The sequence below is a fragment of the Arvicola amphibius genome, chromosome 4 (assembly GCF_903992535.2).
Source record: "Arvicola amphibius chromosome 4, mArvAmp1.2, whole genome shotgun sequence".
NCBI classification, from domain to species: Eukaryota; Metazoa; Chordata; class Mammalia; order Rodentia; family Cricetidae; genus Arvicola; species Arvicola amphibius.
This window is the reverse complement of record NC_052050.1, coordinates 61,370,707-61,387,955: the sequence shown is the minus strand read 5'-3', so window position 1 is coordinate 61,387,955 and position 17,249 is coordinate 61,370,707. Positions and strand designations below refer to the sequence as shown.

Genomic DNA, 17,249 nt, shown 5'->3' with positions numbered 1-17,249 from the left:
ATGTGTAGATTTGTAGGAGATCTCGATTAAATAAACATATCATAAAATATTTCCAAGACAGTTGAGGAAATTTCAACATATGCTGAACATCGACAGTAACATGTGCGAGGACATTGCAGTTTTCTTGTAAAAAGTGTTGGCCGTTGGATATAACACAGTGAAATAACTATGAATACATAGAGTCAAGGCGTCCAGTCAGGAAGGTGTGGGAGGCCAATAGACGAGCGTGGTTGGCCATGAGCTGCTTCGACTGTTGAACCTGGGAAATGATGTACGGGGATTCATGCTCCCTCCTGTCTACTTGAAAATGAGGATCAATATATAATAAGCGGAGTACAACACTCTATAGCTCCAGCTTGTCAGGGGCCTGAGGAAGGAGGATTGCTTGAGTCTAGAAGTTTGAGGACAACTGGACAAAACAGGGTGACTTTCTTTAGAAAGCACAGAAACGACATTGGTTAGGAAACTCAGTATTTCAGGGCATGGAGGTGGGATTAACGAAAATGAGATTACATGCATGTGTACGCACGTGTAAACACACACACACACACACACACACACACACACACACACGATGATATCTTAAGTGCCCAGGCTGGCTTGGCTTCAAACTCACTAAGTAGCCCAGGCTACCCTTGAACTGTGGTATTCCTCCTGCTTTAGCCTCCCAAGTGCTCACACCAGATGAGCTGACATTTTAAAGGCCCAGTTCCCAGTTTTTTGAGGATCTAACCAAAGCTTTCTTTCTGTTTTTATAGGTTGGGTGAAATGTATTTTAATTATGAAACAAAATGTGCCTTAGAAGCGCTTCAGGAAGAGAAGCCGGAGCTGACTGTCATCTTTGAGCCTTCTTGGTAGGTGTGGGCACAGGACTGCCAGGTGCCACAGTCCTGCTCCGTGCCCTAGTGCACACCATTCTTCAGGGTTGTCAGACCCGCCTCCACCATCAGGACCCCATTCGGGGCTCTCCTAGCTCAGGGTCTGGAGCAAAGGCTCCTGTGGGAGCCAAGGATGTTTTCCCCAGTGAAGACACTGGGAATGCGAAGATGCCAGAGGATGCGGCTCCATCACGCCCTCAGCTGGCAAGGTGTTCCCTCTTGGTGACCTCATGGAACCAACTCACAGAAACATTTCTGTCTTTTCCTCCTCTCATGCTGTTTTTTTCTTCCCCCCACGTCTCTCCCCCTTGTTTTCTTTACATTTGTCTGTATCATTTTCTTGGTCTTCTGTTAACTGACTGTACCATGTAAGTAGCTGGCTGTGCCCTAGATGGCAAGTTCGTGATAACTATTTTTTTTTATTTTTTTAATAGTTATGTTTTCTATTTAGCTACCTGAAAATCCAGAGATTTATAAAAATCCATTTTGTATTTATTGTATGTATGTACTACTTTCTGAATTTAAAAATGTATCTAGAATTCTTTTAAGTTATTTGCCCAAGCTTCTAAAAATAAATTACTTTACATACTTAAAATACCTTTTTTTTGTTTTTGTTTTTCAAGGCAGGGTTTCTCTGTGTTGCTTTGGAGTCTGTCCTAGAATTTGCTCCAGGCTGGCCTCGAACTCACAGAGATCCACCTGCCTCTGCCTCCTGAGTGCTGGGATTAAAGGCGTACACCACCACCCGGCAGGAACAACTTTTAAACAATACAGCATTGCCCAGAGTGGAAATATTGTTTTATATTGTCCAGTGGACTCTCCAGACCTTTGTTATGGAAATGTGGTTGGTGAACTGTTAGTATAGGAGATTATGCAAGGGCAGAGCAACCATGCCCCGCCCCTAAACACTCTCTTTGGATAAACTGACTTTAAAAAATAGCCTACTTTCCCCCCTTGAACTTCGGGCCTCCTCGCTCCACCTCCCCAGTGCTGGTATTGCAGGCGTGTGCCACCATGAGGTTTATGTGACACTGGAGCTCAAACCCAGTTCTTTGTGGATGTTTGGCAAGCATCGCACCATCTGAGCTATAGCTTCCTAGAGAGACTAACTTAATAAAGAAAACTGTGGGGGGCTGGAGAGATGGCTCAGAGGTTAAGAGCACTGGCTGCTCTTCCAGAGGTCCTGAGTTCAATTCCCAGCAACCACATGGTGTCTCACAACCATCTATGAGATCTGGTGCCCTCTTCTGGTGGGCAGGCATACATGCAGATAGAACACTGTATACATAATAAATAAATTAATTAATTAAGGGGCTGGAGAGATGGCTCAGAGGTTAAGAGCATTGCCTGCTCTTCCAAAGGTCCTGAGTTCTATTCCCAGTCAACCACATGGTGGCTCACAACCATCTGTAATGAGGTCTGGTGCCCTCTTCTGGCCTGCAGGCATGCACACAGACAGAATGTTGTATACATAATAAATAAATAAATAAATATTTAAAAAAATTAATTAATTAAAAAAAAACTGTGCAGTGCACAAATCAGTGTAAACTCTTTGCTGGCTTAGGAGTGTGTGTGTGTGTGTGTGTGTGTGTGTGTGTGTGCGCACGCGCATTCACATTCGCATGCAGTAGTTGTAGCAGCAGCATTAGTAATGATGGTGACTGGATGTTAATATTGAGTTGTATGTACCCCAAGCCTCAGTCTAGGACTTTGAATATTTATCTACATATTTGCTTTCTGTATCATAGTAACCTGAATTGTGACACATTATCTCTCTGTTGTCAAAATTTGACATGTGTTATCAAAATCCACTTTTTAATTTCTATTACATATCAGTTTGTTATGTAAACATGTTTTAATTTACTTGTGAGTTGAATCACTTAAATATTTTTTTATTTTTTTTTATCACTTAAATACTTTATAACTCTAAGTAAAAGAAGTTCTCAGGACTTAAAAAATGGCTCATTGGTTAAGAGCACTGGCTGCTTTTCCAGAGGTCCTGGGTTCATTACCCAGCACCCACATGGTGGCTCACAGCCATCTGTAACTCCAGTTTCAGAGGACCCTCTTTGACCTCCATAGGCAAACATCCATAAAATAAATGTTTTTTAAAATTCCTCTATGCTTATCCTGTGACATTGCATATCTGTGAAAATAGATATTCTAAGGGACCCCTATTGCTCCAGGCACCTTTGCTGCTTGACAGCCCATGCCAACACCTAGAACTTGAGAATAATGACTATTTATTATATTTCATCTTCAAGGACCCATGAATTTGTTCAGGTTCTGGGGGTTATCTGGTTGGAGGATCCAACCCCATTCAAGAGTTGGAGAGCTGGCTGTACTGGTTCACATGGCGCTTCGTTTGTAATCTCCCCAACATGGTCGGTTGTAGAGACAACAGACTTCTCAATAACTCGGGGTACCCAGGACTGTCACCTTCATTTGTAATCTCCCCGGCATGGTTGGTCTTAAAGATAACAGGCTTCTCGGGAACTCGGGGTATCTAGGATTATCACCTTCGTTTATAATCTCCCCAGCACAGTTGGTCTTAGAGATAACAGACTTCTCGGGAACTGGGGTACCTGGGACTATCACCTTCATTTGTAATCTTCCCAGCATGCTTGATCTTAGAGATAACAGACTTCTCGGGAACTTGGGGTAACCGGGACTATCACCTTTGTTTGTAATCTCTTCAGCATGGTCAGTCTTACAGATAATTGACTTCTTGGTAACTCGGGGTACCCGGGACTATCACTAAAAGTTGCCAGGCAACTTACAACCTTGTCCAGGAAGATCTAAAGAATCTCTCACCGAGTTCTAGTGGCCGAGCAAGTTGCTAAACGTCATAGCCTTCACAAAGTAAAGAGAATGTGAGATTGTCAATTAGCACATCTGTTTTGGGAAACATAATTCTCAACACCCAAAAGTGTCCTAGAGTTAGATCAAATCATTGTATTGATATATTCTCTGGTTATCTTTTTGGGTATTCTTACCATGTTGATTTATTAATTTTGGCTCGAATTTGTGCCATTGATTATGGGCTCTTCTATGTTATTCTCTGACAGCTCTATGGAAATCCGTTGGAAAAAACACAGTGGTCCCGGATCTGGGGCAGTCATGGTTCACATTTCTTAAATCAACTTTTTTTTTTTTCAGCTTTGTGACTTGCATTTAAGCTTTTCCTTTACTGCTAGATAATTTTCTTCTTTTCCTGATTTTCATCCATTTGTTGTTAATTTACTAGGCTTACTTGCATTAGTAGTGTCTCACTGAGGCACTAAAAAAACAAAGAAAGAACGAAGTATAAAAGGATCATGCAAGGTGCTGGAGGGATGGCTCTGTGGCTGAGAGAGCCTGCTGCTCTTGCAGAGGACTTGAGTTCAATTCCAGCTCTAGTGACTCTGATGCCCCCTCTGGCCTCTGTGAACAAATGCACTCACACACACATGCCCCACTCCCCAGATATACACATAATTTAAAATCAAATACAACCGTCCAGAATGGTTTAATAAAAATGAAAGAAAAGCAAATACAAATAAATATAAGGTGCTTGCAATAGCTCCATTCCAAGGGCAGCCAGTAGGCTGTTTGTGAGCATCTCGGTTTCCTTGGCTACCAGAACTCTATAATAATTAGAGAAATTACTGCAGCCTTTAATAATTGATTATTATATGAAAAGGGAAATTGGAAAAGGGACCATGTCATGAGGATCAGTATCATACAGATCGGTACTTATATACACTTACTAGATCTCCAACATCACAGACACCTTCTGCAAATGGTAGCCATAATAATCACCTTCAACATGTTTTTTTTTATGTGCTTCTGGGGACCCAAACCAGGGCCAGGATATGCACCAGCTCTATTGCTGAGCTAAACATCTCCAAGCTAAGCTCTTGAATTTTTCATGTGACGCTTTATTGTCTCTAACATTGATCATATTTGTTGCCGTATTCTCCACGGGAATATGCCCATCTGTAAGGTGAGAGGTTAGAGGTATCTGTTTCCATTCATGCACCCTAAGCGGGAGTCTTCTAGGCCCCCAGCAGAAAGACAGTTCTCAGTCAGTTGTGGGAAAACTTTCTATAAAGGAAGTCTGAAGCCAGGAAGAAGAAAATCATCTATGGTTACAAAAGAAAAATGCAGTCATGTCATTCTTGTGACATTTTGGGAAAAATACTGTATTTATCAGGATGGAGAACAGATAGATGTTTATTATAGGTAAGACTGTGTCAGGTTCATATTGTGCACATCTGGAGTGACTGCAAAGGAAGAAAGAGGCTAAAAAGATATAAATGGGAAACAGGAAAGGAAATATAGGAAGAAGAAGAAAGGAAAGAGCCAGGAAATCAGGAGCCTAGCAGTCTAACACGTACTGGTGAACACCAGGTTGCCGCGTACCGCGCCCCTCCGTTCCTCCCCCCCCTCCCCCCCGCGCTCTATGCTCTAGAACCCAGTTTGTGAGCTTTGGGCAAGGGGCTGGAGGTTGAGGAAACACACGTAGAGACAAACCAACACGTGGACCTCTAATCGCTGTACAAAAGCCCTTCTTTAATAGCACCACAGAGGCTTAAATACCTTGCAGTCAATGGCCAACAGGTGAAAATCCCATCCTCTGATCCTCTAGGCAAAGCACAGCTTTTAGTAACTTCAATTAGAAGGCTCTAGCAGGAAGAGCAGCTGAAGACCAGGACTTAGTCCCAACACCAGGTCATGATTCTTGAAGCTATATGGCTTCTTAGGATTGTGTTTTCAGAATAACCTTACTCTTAGATGTGCAACATTAACCATTATCATCACATAGAAGGTGAAATATTTTGGGATGGAATAGTTTGTGTGTGTGTGTGTGTGTGTGTGTGTGTGTTTTAAGCTTTCAAATTTCTCAAAGATCCTATAGTTCTAAACATTTTCCTCAGTCCTAGGAGCTGAACTCAGGACCTCACACATGCCAAGCAAGGGCTCTGCCGCTGAGCTATAGCCCCATCCCCCCACCCCGAGGTTTTTGCTCAGGGTTCCGCAGTTTATGTAGCTCGTCCCAGGTCAGAGCTTCACCTTCCACACAGCCTCCCAGTCTTCGCCAGGAGTCTTCCGAGTGCTCCCTTCACATCCTTATTCCTCAAGGTATAGATGAAAGGGTTGAGGGTGGGCGTTATTATGGAGTAGAAGAGGGAGATAAACTTGCCCTGTTCCTGAGAGTAACTGGATGGAGGCTGCAGGTACATGTAGATGGCAGGTAGGTAGAAAAGAGAAACCACCAGCAAGTGGGAAGAGCAAGTCCCGATGGCCTTGTGCCGCCCCCTGGAGGACCGGATCCTCAGCACTGCCCGAGCAATGAAGCCATAGGAGAGAAGGATGAGGGCCAGAGGGACCAGCACGAAGAAGGCCACCAGCACCGCCAGTGTGACATCGTTCACTGTAGTATCGGCACAGGATAGCTTGATCATGGCTGGCACCTCACAGAAGAAGTTGTTTAGTACCTGCTGCCCGCAGAAAGGCAACTTCACTGTCAGGATGACCTGAACGAGGGAGTTGCCAAAACCGCTGAGCCAGGCCGTAGCCACTAGCTGCTGGCAGAGTGGGCGGTGCATGATAATGGCATACCGGAGCGGCTCACAGATGGCCACGTAGCGGTCCAGGGCCATGGCGGCCAAGACAATGCACTCGGTGCAGCCCAGCCAGTGGAAAATGGCGTACTGCACGGTGCAGCCACCATAACTGATGGTCTTCCGGGAACTGCCCATGTTGACCAGCATCTGAGGGACGGTGGTGGTGGTGTAGCAGAGGTCCAGAAAGGACAGGTGGCTAAGGAAAATGTACATAGGGCTGTGAAGCTGGGGATCCAGCTGGGAGACTAGGATAATGGAGATGTTTCCCAGCATAGCCAGAACGTAAGACCCCAGCAGCACTACAAAGAGTGGGAGCTCCAGCCATGGCCTGTCAGAAATGCCCAGGAGGATGAAGTCCTTTGGGGGGTCCCAGAAGTAGCTCTGGTTGTCACTTCTCATGCTGAGGCATTTTCTGGCAGCTGTGATGAGTCAGGAGAGTTTGAATGAGTCAATGATTTCCTCATTCCATGTCTGCTCTTTCCCAGGCTGATGCCGTCTGCCTGCCCCCTTGCTTTGCAGAGACCCCTGGACCGGGGAGTCGGGGCAGCAGTATGTACATCTCACCCCCCCCCACACACACTCTAACCTCCACCAAGCCAGCCAGCCTTTCCAAACTCCTGCATCTGTTACCATGGGAGTGGGGAAGGAAGCCTGTGTCAGCTGCAGATATCAGAGAAGATAGAGGCTTACAAGCTAGAGTGCCACACAGATGTAGGTTTCATTTGAATCCAGACATGACTACCACAGCTCTTACTGTCATGGCAATCAATGTTTGATTTCTCTACAAATACACTGATGGGCAAGGGTCCACTTTCTTGTCAGGGACCATTTTCCTAAGGATAGATTTGTCAGGGACCATCGTCCTTACAGGGATAGCAGAGGTCATTGCCCTAAGGATGTTTACGGAGATCCCACCCCTCATCCCAAACTATCTTGAGAGCTATCCGTTAACGGAACCCACCCCTTACTCCAATGCTAATGGATCACACCAATGCTAACGGAACCTACCCCTTACTCCAATGTTAATGAATCACATGCTTCGGCTTACACCAGGTGCTGGCTGATGACCTTCAGTTACCCCGGCAGAGTTCCTGCCTACCCCTACCTCCACCCCATTCAAGGGTATATAAGCTGTAACTTTCACCCCAATAAATGGAGACCTTGACAATAGAATCTTGCTTGGTCTCCATTCCTCTTCTTCAGCCCATGTCTTGCAGGTTAGCGCCCCTTCAGAGGACCCTGAATAGCTGACCCTGCCAGCAGGGTTACACTTTCTGTAGCTTTTTCATTTTGTCTTCTGGAGATAGTGGTAGGGTAGAAGAGAGAGGGGACCCAGGGCAGGAAGACAGGCTTTGTAAGCAGGGAGGGACTCTCTTAAGATCACTGCCTTCCCACCTCTGGTGACTGACGCCTGGCCCTGTGGCTATGAGGCTATGCGGCTATGCTCTGGCTCTCAGGACTTCGGAAGCCCTTGTCCTATAACTGCTCACAATGACAGCCCTATCACCCATGTAAGCAGTAAAAATAGCAGGGTCCCAGGCTCTCTGAATCCTGGAGTAGCCAAGAGAGATATGATACTTTAGCTCCTAATTTGTTCCTGAGCCCTAATGAGACCCAAGAGAATGCAGTTGTGAAGAAAAACATGGAAGAAAAAAATTGGAATTGTTTGACAAAAGACCAGAATGGAGTGTGTGTGTGTGTGTGTGTGTGTGACACTACCCCATTGCCAGTTTGATTTCTGGGTGCCACCACTAGCAGGGAACACGTGAGCTGCCGCCACTGAGTCATGGGGCTGAGGTAGGAGACAAAGTGAAGTTCAGCAGTTGGGGATTGGTCCCAGTAAGTCCCTGAGAGCCTGGGGACCTGAACCATCTGGAAAAACCCCTCTGATGGCAACCAAAGATGCTCCACGGACTAACACCCCTGTGTGTGCAGGTGCCGCACTGGCCAAGACTCTGCCTCACAAACGCTGATGCCTGTGCTAGCTCGTGATGGCGCTCTGGTGCCGGGGAGGCATTCGTCTTCTACGTGCCAGGAGAAAAGTCACCTTTTTACTTCCTACCCATTTCTGTTTCCATTGTCTGTAACAATTTCAAACACAGAGTTCTTGCCACTTAAACAGCAATCCCCTCTTAAAAATCCCCATTCTCCAAGGATTCCCATTATATTCTCTAATAGCATTGGTTGGAGTGCTAACTCTTGAATCTGTGGTCTTCATTCCTTACTGTTTGCAAGACATGATCTCAGGGTCACGGCAGTTTGCAGCTGCAGCCATGACAGCTTGCTACCTGACCTCCTGCAGGGTCATTCTATAGTTCTAGCTTCCTGGGCTTCCCCAAGGGACTATATGCCTTTGAGTTCATGACAGGGACACAATGCTTCAGGATAAGACTGAAAATCAAGCTGGGTGGTGGTGGCCCATGCTTTTATCCCAGCACTCGGGAGGCAGAGGCAGGCGGATCTCTGTGAGTTCAAGGTCAGCCTGGTCTACAAGAGCTAGTTCCAGGACAGGTCTCAAAGCTACAGAGAAACCCTGTCTTGAAAAACCAACCAACCAACAAACAAACAAAAAAGACTTAAAATCAATCTCACATGCAGGTAATTTACAGAATATTCATCTTAATTCTTGAGGTGCTCTGTCCACACATCCAAAAATTAATGGAGGTCTCTTCAATCTAGATGTTGCAGCAAGCACATCTCTTCCAGATGTAATACCAAATAACTCCGCTATTATTTGAAAACAACCCAAACCCTGAAGTTTAGATAGATGAGTGCCAAATTCCTCTACTCTGTATACAGTTTCCAAACTAATGTTCTTTACCTTATGTTCCCAGTAGGCTTGTGAAACACTCAATTATTGTATGGTTCTGTCAAAAAATCTTTGAAAGCACTAACTTCAAAGAGCAGGATTTATCTCTAGGGAGCTCTGGAACTCAGTTTTTAACACAGTAAGCTATGAAAGGGCATAGCACATTAAAAAAAAAAACCCAGCCGGGCGGTGGTGGCGCACGCCTTTAATCCCAGCACTCGGGAGGCAGAGGCAGGCGGATCTCTGTGAGTTCGAGACCAGCCTGGTCTACAAGAGCTAGCTCCAGGACAGGCTCTAAAGCCGCAGAGAAACCCTGTCTCGAAAAAACAAAAAACAAAAAAAAAAACAAAACAAAAAAAAACAAACAAAAAAAACCAAAAAAAAAAACAAAACAAATAAAAAAAAAACCCCATGTTTTAAGGCTTACCCTGGAGACTGAGGCTAGATTCATCTTCATTCATGGTGGTAGTGGTGGGATCACAGCCCTATGGTGTCCGTGGCAGCCTCCTTGGGGGCAAACCAGCTGAGTTCCAGCTACCACTTACTGTTAGCCAGCTCTTTCTTTCACTCTGGTCTCTATGCATTTAGGCTTCTGCATTTCCTGGCTCTCCGGGAATGTGGCTATCGGTCACTATTGCACCAACGCGTGCCCTGTGGTCTCAAGTGTTCTCTGAGATTCAAGTTCCCTCCCAGGGAAATTGTATTAATTTCCATACCTGGCATAGTCACACTGGGCTGGAGTTCTTCTAGACTTGTGCCTCTGGTTGTGATTTTGTGTCCCCCCCCGCCCCCCATTGCCTGGCATTGTGAAACGTCACCTATCAACCATGCTCCCGACTCCATACTTTTCCTCTTAATCCACAGCTGACTTCTCTCTGGCCATCATGACTCAGACCAACCAGGTCAGCTCTAAGGAGGTTCTACTCATTTTCACTTCCAGCCATGATCTTGTGTTATTGGTCCTATCTGTACAAGGCTGGCGTGCACTGTCTGATCTTCCTTTCCGTCCTGGGAAGTCGTGCCTGTCTAGACCTCAGAGCTTGCTGACAAGATCTTCAGGTAGTCTTTACTCCCTACCTAGCACCCAAATACAACAATGCATCTTCCTAAGACTCAGGTTCTAAGAGCAAAATGCCTTCAAGTAATCCAGGTCCCCAAGCAATAAGGACCATCTCCTTCAATGTTTGGCAACACAGTGGATATTTTAATGACAATACTCAGACTATACCTGCTGAAGGACATGCAGATACACCCTTATGACATGTGTCACCCTTTGTGTGATAGTTAATCTTGATTTTTATCTGTCTGTCCACCCATCTATCCATTTATCCATCCACTATCTATTAAATTATTTGTCTACTTATCTATCACATCTCATCCATAATAACTGTTGTTGAAATTCCCTTGGGACCTGATAGAATTGTGACTTACTTCTCTCTTCAAGAGGGAAAAGCAAACTTGGAGAAGTAAGTAAAATTTCCAGAAAACAGCCCCTGACATAGGCAAACAGATTCAGCCATGAGATTTTATTTCTTACTAGTTCTCTATTCCATCTGAAAATTCAGTTTAAAATTTTCTCAGTCTGGATGGTTAAATCAAGGCCTCAATTCCTGCCTTCCGAAGTGGACTACACTCTGGGAGTCCGAGCCTTGGCGAAAGGCTGTGAAAGGCAGCGTTCTCCATAGCTGATGTTATGGGTGCTTTTTCAAGACAAGGGGGGATATGCAGGGTGTGTCCTGGCTCAATGGCAGTCTTCCTATTAGAGGTCTGATCAGAGTAAAATTAGTCCATTCCCAGCATGGTGAGGAAGTAAATACACACTCTCACCGTTAGAGATTCTAGCCAGCATCACTCAAGTGAAGCAAAAGCTTCATTCTTCAAGTTACCCCCCACCTGTAATTTTATCCCAAAGTAGATGTCACAGACCCTCTCTGTGATGCAGACTCTAGCTTGTCCAGAGCCCAGGACTGACCCTTACCTTCCATGGCTCTCTGGCATCTCCAGAGGACCTGGTTCAGGGAGGGAGACTCTTTGTTGCCTGTGCTGGTCTGCCAAGGGGAGGAGTGCTGAAGAAGGCAGTCACTGCGAATGCAGACAGTAGGCTAGGAGGACGCCGACTGCCTGTTTTGATGAACCTGCAGAGACCTCATGCGTACCTGAACCAGGTGCTCAGCAGGTGGAGAGAGCTCACTCTTGGCCTGGAGGTGGGAAGGACTTTTCCTTGCTGCCATGTTGCTGAGAAGATTGGGGGCCATCTGGGCTTTCCTCTGACCACAGGAGGGCTACAGAATCGCAACAACCTTGTGTTGCGGACACTTGGGTATGATGAAGCTGCTTCTGCACTTATATAAACAGTGCAGCTTATTGCCGAAGCCAGGGTGTCCAAGTGGTGATTATCACACTTAGGCGGCTCATGTCACACTTCCCAACTATTCCCCAGGTTAAACTTGACCTCCTCCTCTGCGCTCTTTTCCAGGAAGGCACTGTGCTTTCTCCCCAGACACAGACAACAGATAAGCTTGTTCTCCTCTGGCTGGGAAGTTATCCCTGATGTTTTATTTAATTAGTGTCTAAGGGATTAACTGATCACTGATGTAGTGTGAGTTATAGAATTTGCAACTAATGGTAGATCCTAGAAGATCAGAGGAAATGGAGCAGCCATGAGGCATTGAAGGTTCCTTCTCCTCCTCCTTCAATTCTTTAATGTTGGGGAGGTCACTGTAAAGCTAGCAGGGGACTGACTAGCGTAGCCTGTGGTTCAGGTAGAGAACAAGCTGAACTGGTTTCAGCACCAAAGTCAATCTCCAAGTCTCTAGGCGGCTCACCTAGCCTCACTGTGCCCCATTTCTATTTGCAAAGCTTAGGCTAATCTTGCCCTCCAAAGCCTGTCATGAGGGAGCAATGAGTTGATTCAGAAAGGACTTAGGACAGTGACCAGCACAGAGGAATCCAAGCACAGATTTGTTCCTCATGGCTAATGTTGTCTGAGCTGCCTCTTCCATTTGTTGCACGGAAGGGATGAAAACTCTGGTTGGGAACCAAGTTTGATGGGCAAATCCTTAGTCATGAGCAGCAAATCATGTGAGCAGAAGCTAGCTGTGGAACCATGGTGACTGGGTGTGCTTTAGACAGTTACTTCTTCCCTCTAGTTAAAATAATGTAGGGGCTGAAGAGATGGCTCAGCAGTTAAGAGCACCTGTTGCTCTTACAGAGGACTCAGGTTTGACTCAGTATCTCTACGGCAGCTTACAGCTGCCTGTAACTCCAGTTTCAGGGGATCTAACACCCTCTTTTGATCCTCTCTTGTTACTAGGTCCACACATAGTACACATATATACATGCAGGCAAAACCACTCAAAATACATAAGATAAAATAAATAAATTAAAAAAATTGTTAGTATATATTTTACTATTTTTCTCCTTTGCTTAATTAGGATAAGGATTTGCCAACTTTGTCTATCATTTCAGAAAACTACCTTTGGTTTCCTCTATTCCTTGCATAGCCTCTTTAGTCTGTATTTCACAAACCTATCTCTTGATTACTTATTGTAGGGGGCTTGGAGGTCCTTGTGTTCACAATTAAGCACCAGGAGGACCAGGAGTGTTAGACACACAGGGGTTTGTATGTTCCTTCAAAGGATCTGTTATTCCTTTAGGAGGCGGGGAGCAGATATTGTTAGTAGCCTGGTGACCTCAGTGCTATCTGTGTGTCCAAGACCACACCAGATTCTCTCTAGACACCCTTATCATGAGCTTGTCAATCTATAGAACCCATCTTCATGGCAGGTGTCACATTTACTTTACAAAGAGTTTTGAGGTAGTCATGAGCAGGCTGGCCTCAAACTCACAGAGATCCGCCTGCTTCTGCCTATTGAGTGCTGAAATTAATAGGCGTGTGTCACATCTGATCTTTAGCTTTTTGTGCACATAGAATTGAGATAATTATCACCAGAAAGGTTTTCACCAAGTAGTCCTGTGCTTAAATACATCTTTAATAAATTACTCAGGATTAGACTTGTAGGCCCATATTTCGGTATGGCATAAGAGCCATAGGCCCGGCCTGAGGTGGTCATGTAGCTTTGCAGACAAGCTGTCTCAGCCTAACAACCGCCTGGATGAGCTGCTCCTATTTTCTTTTGTTATTAATGTAGATCACCTGAGGAGAGGTGTTGGCTGAAGCTGATCAGGATGTTTGGTGCTCCTTCCTTTCGTAATTTGGAGGATGTCTTATAGAGATGCTAATTCATGCCTACGTGACAGCTAGCATACTCGCAAACAGGTGGATGCGGACGTGACAAGAGGCCATTCACCTGGTTACCTAGGAGACAGCCTAATGTATCTCCCCGCTCAATTGATGGGATGATATATAAACTGTTTGGAGAATAAACGAGGGATCTGGCCCTTCAAGGATGACCGTGTAAGCTGTGTCTGATTACTCCTCGCAACTCCATTCCAGTCTAGTTAGGGAAAATAGTTATCTATGTTGGGAGCCACAGGGCTCACGACATAGACTCCCAAAGTTTGAACCAACCCTGGCTATTTAGTCCTGTTGAACTTAACTGACTTCTTCCCTCCCAAGGATTACTACTCTTCTGGCCATGATGGTCACAGAGACCCCTCCCCCCAGTTTGTTGGCATGTATTAATATGTTTTAGTTGTTTGTAAGACCTTGAGGTACATCTTCAGGTCACTGATTGGAGGCTGTCTTTTTGAAATGGGCAACTCATCAACTTCCTCTTTGAACCGACCTCGCAGTGCGTCAAAGGCTCCAGGAAGCTGTGTTCTCATTTTCACTTGTATAGTTGGCTCTTTTCCACTCTTTCACCCTTGGGAGGCATCACCCAGCTCCCACATGAATACACGGAGGCTTATTTTTACTTATGACACGCCTGGCCTTAGCCTGGCTTGTTTCTAGACAGCTTTTCTTAATTTAAATTATCCTGTCTATCTATTGCGTCCGGGCTTTTATCTTTATCCTGTATACCTTTCTTCCTCTACCCAGATTTCTCCTTCTATTTATACTCTCTGCCTGCCGGCCCCACCTTATCCTTTCTCCTGCCCTGCTATTAGCTATTCAGCTCTTCATTAGGCCAATCAGGTGTTTTAGGCAGGCAACGTAGCACAGCTTCACAGAGTTAAACAAATACAACATAAAAGAACGCAACACATCTTTGCATCATTAAACAAATGTTCCACAGCATAAACAAATGTAACACAGCTTAAAACAATACTCCACGACATGTTGGATTACAGGAATTTTTAACTTTTCCCCATGATTTTTGTCAATGATTGTACTTTCAAGAGTGTGGCGCTCAATCTCTATGTGTTCATATAGTGTCCATCATTTCTCCTCTTACTGACTTCTAGTTTTATACTGTTATAATCTGATAAGACTCAGGAAATTATTCTTTTATATTTGTTAAAATCTGACTTGTGGTCCAGAATGTTTTCTCTTTTGGAGAAAGTCTGTGCATGCCGAGGGGGATGTGCATTCTACAGCTTTGGTGTACAATGTTCTACAGATGTTGGTTTTATCCATTTAATGTAGGAGACAGTTTAAGCTCGAGGGTTTTGGGTTTGTTTTGATCCACATCACCTCTATTCTTACCTTACCCACTATTATTGAAGCTTGGTTTATCTATACCTTTGTGACCAGTATTTACTTAAAGTACTAACATTTGGGCATAAGTATTCCCAATTATCATGTCTTATTGGTGGTCTGCATTTTTAATTAAAATGTACTGGTTTAAACCAATTCTGGCCTGATATTTGCTGTGTTTGATCAAGAAGATCAAGAATGGTTACTCCTTGTTTCTGGCCTCTGTCTGCTTGGAATATAGTATCGCATCCTTTGACATCCATTCTGTGCGAGTCTTTACCAATTAGGTGTGTCATCTTCAGGCAACAAATAGTTGGACCTTGTGTGTTTATCCAGTCAGCCTTTTTTTTATGGTTTAATTTGGGAGAGTAGACCATTAACATCTGGATTATTATTGAGAGGACTTTGATGATGTCTGTAATTTTATTTACTTTATCTGGCAAGTTCACAAACTGTTCATTCTTTTGTTTTGTCCATATCCACACTAGGGATTTATTGAATTAGATGGTGTCTAATCTTCATTAGTTCTCACTCATTGGTCTATTGCATGGGATTTGTTACTTCATGGTCTTTTGTTCTGTGACTGCCTTTCTTCTCCTGTGTATAGAATTCTTTTATCTGTCTTCTGAAGTGCTGTCTTCATTCTCATGACTTGCTTTAGTTTGTGCTTATCTTGGAAGATTTTTATTTCTTTATTAACTTAAAGAGGTACCTTTCGTAGGGGCTGAAGAGATGTTTCAGTGATTAGAAGTGCTTGCTGCTCTTCCAAAGGACTAGAGTTCAAATCCCAATACTCACCTGGCACGTAATATTAGTTCCAGGGGATCCAACACCCTCTTCTTGCTTCTGCTAGACCTGCACATGTGTGGTAAATACAGACACAGACTTGAAGACACAGAAATAAAGATAAATCTTTAAAATGGAGAGAGAGATTGAAGATGAAGATGTACCTCAGAAGTTATGAGTATTTGTTGCTCTTCCAGAGGACCTGAATTCAGTTCCCAGCACCCACATCATGTAGCTCACAACTGCCTGTAATGCCAGATCCAAGGGCTCCATCTTGTTTTCACAGACACCCAAATACATGTGGCCTATACGGGCACATACATACACATACATACACATACATACAAATACATTTTAAAAAACTGAGATACCTTTGCTGCTGTAATAATTTCATTTGACAGTATTTACTTTCAGGGCTTGAAGTGCACCGCCCAATACTCTCCTGCTAGGTCTAATTTTTTTTTTTGATGAATGTGTCTATGACTGAGCCTATGGGGGCCATTCTTATTCAACACCCCCAGTAAAGCTCCCCTTTTTCTCTGGAGAAGTACCCTTCCAGATCCCTCTTTATGGTTGAGGGAGGTCTTTAGAGATTTCCACGGAGCCTTGAGTGGCATCAAATCCCCTGGAGATGGAGTCAGATGTAGCTGTGGGTGCTGGGCACTGAACTTCTGTCCTCCACAAGAACAAAAATTCCCTTAACCCGAGCCACCTTCTCACCCCTATTTATTACCTTTGAAAACATGTTTTGGCCATGAGCTATTTCTTCCTTAGCATCTCCATCTGTTCCACAGGCTCTCTATTATTCTGTTGTTTCATTTGCTGCTCCTAATCTTTTCAGCTTTATGTTGTTTCTGTTTCTTTCAAGTAACTAGGTGGGTCATGGACCCCAGGGGAAAACCTGCTACTGTTGTTCTGCTAAAGAAACACAGCAATAAAATGACTCCTAGTGACATACTGTTGCCCCCATAGATCAGTGCCTCACTCAGCCCTCATCAGAGAAGCTGCTTCTTGCAGCAGATGGGAGCTAACAGAGGCCACACTGGACAACATGCAGAGGGTGAGAGCTTTTGGAACACTCAGCCCTAAATGGGATGTCTTCATCAAAGCCCTCCTCTTGAGCTTCGGCCCTATGCAGAAGAGGAGGAAGAAAGACAGGAAGAGCCAGAGGTGGTGGATGATTCCAAGGAGGAAATGGCCAGCACAAAACAGGCTCCATATATTTTGTGTTATTTTTGTTTTATTTTGTTTTTAGTACCTTTTAATATTATTGGAGTTTTTAAGTTCATTTTGATTTTCAGGGTGTTTTTTTTTTTTAGATAGAGAGAAAAAATTAAGTTGGGAGGGTAAGGAGGCAGGAAGAATCTAGAAGGAGTTGGATGAAGGAAGAGAACATAAGCAAATACATTGTTAAAAATGATTAAAAAGCCATTTATTAAAGTCCTTATTGCATGCCAGACTGCCATTTGCTGGTGATACAAACATGAAAAATATTGAATCTTAGTCTTCAAAAACAAAGTCCACATCTTAGGTACAGGCTCGGTGATGAAAGAAATTGCGCGTCATGA

At 44.3% G+C, this 17,249-nt stretch overlaps 2 protein-coding genes across 3 annotated transcripts in view; one reads left to right on the top strand and one right to left on the bottom strand.

Annotated features, from left to right (window-relative positions):
- The window catches only part of Nlrp3 (NLR family pyrin domain containing 3), a 29,215-nt gene extending 27,790 nt beyond the window's left edge, over window positions 1-1,425 (top strand). For both annotated transcript variants that reach the window (XM_038326953.1, XM_038326954.1), the window contains one exon: window positions 759-1,425. In XM_038326953.1, coding sequence (XP_038182881.1) covers window positions 759-858 — 100 coding nt within the window. In that variant the 3' untranslated portion in view covers window positions 859-1,425. The remainder of the gene's footprint in view (window positions 1-758) is intronic.
- Window positions 1,426-5,929: 4,504 nt separating this feature from the next.
- LOC119812912 (olfactory receptor 2B11) lies at window positions 5,930-6,886 on the bottom strand. The gene has a single exon (XM_038327932.1). It carries the CDS (start codon window positions 6,884-6,886, stop codon window positions 5,930-5,932), a length of 957 nt encoding a protein of 318 aa, XP_038183860.1.
- Window positions 6,887-17,249: the final 10,363 nt, after the last annotated feature.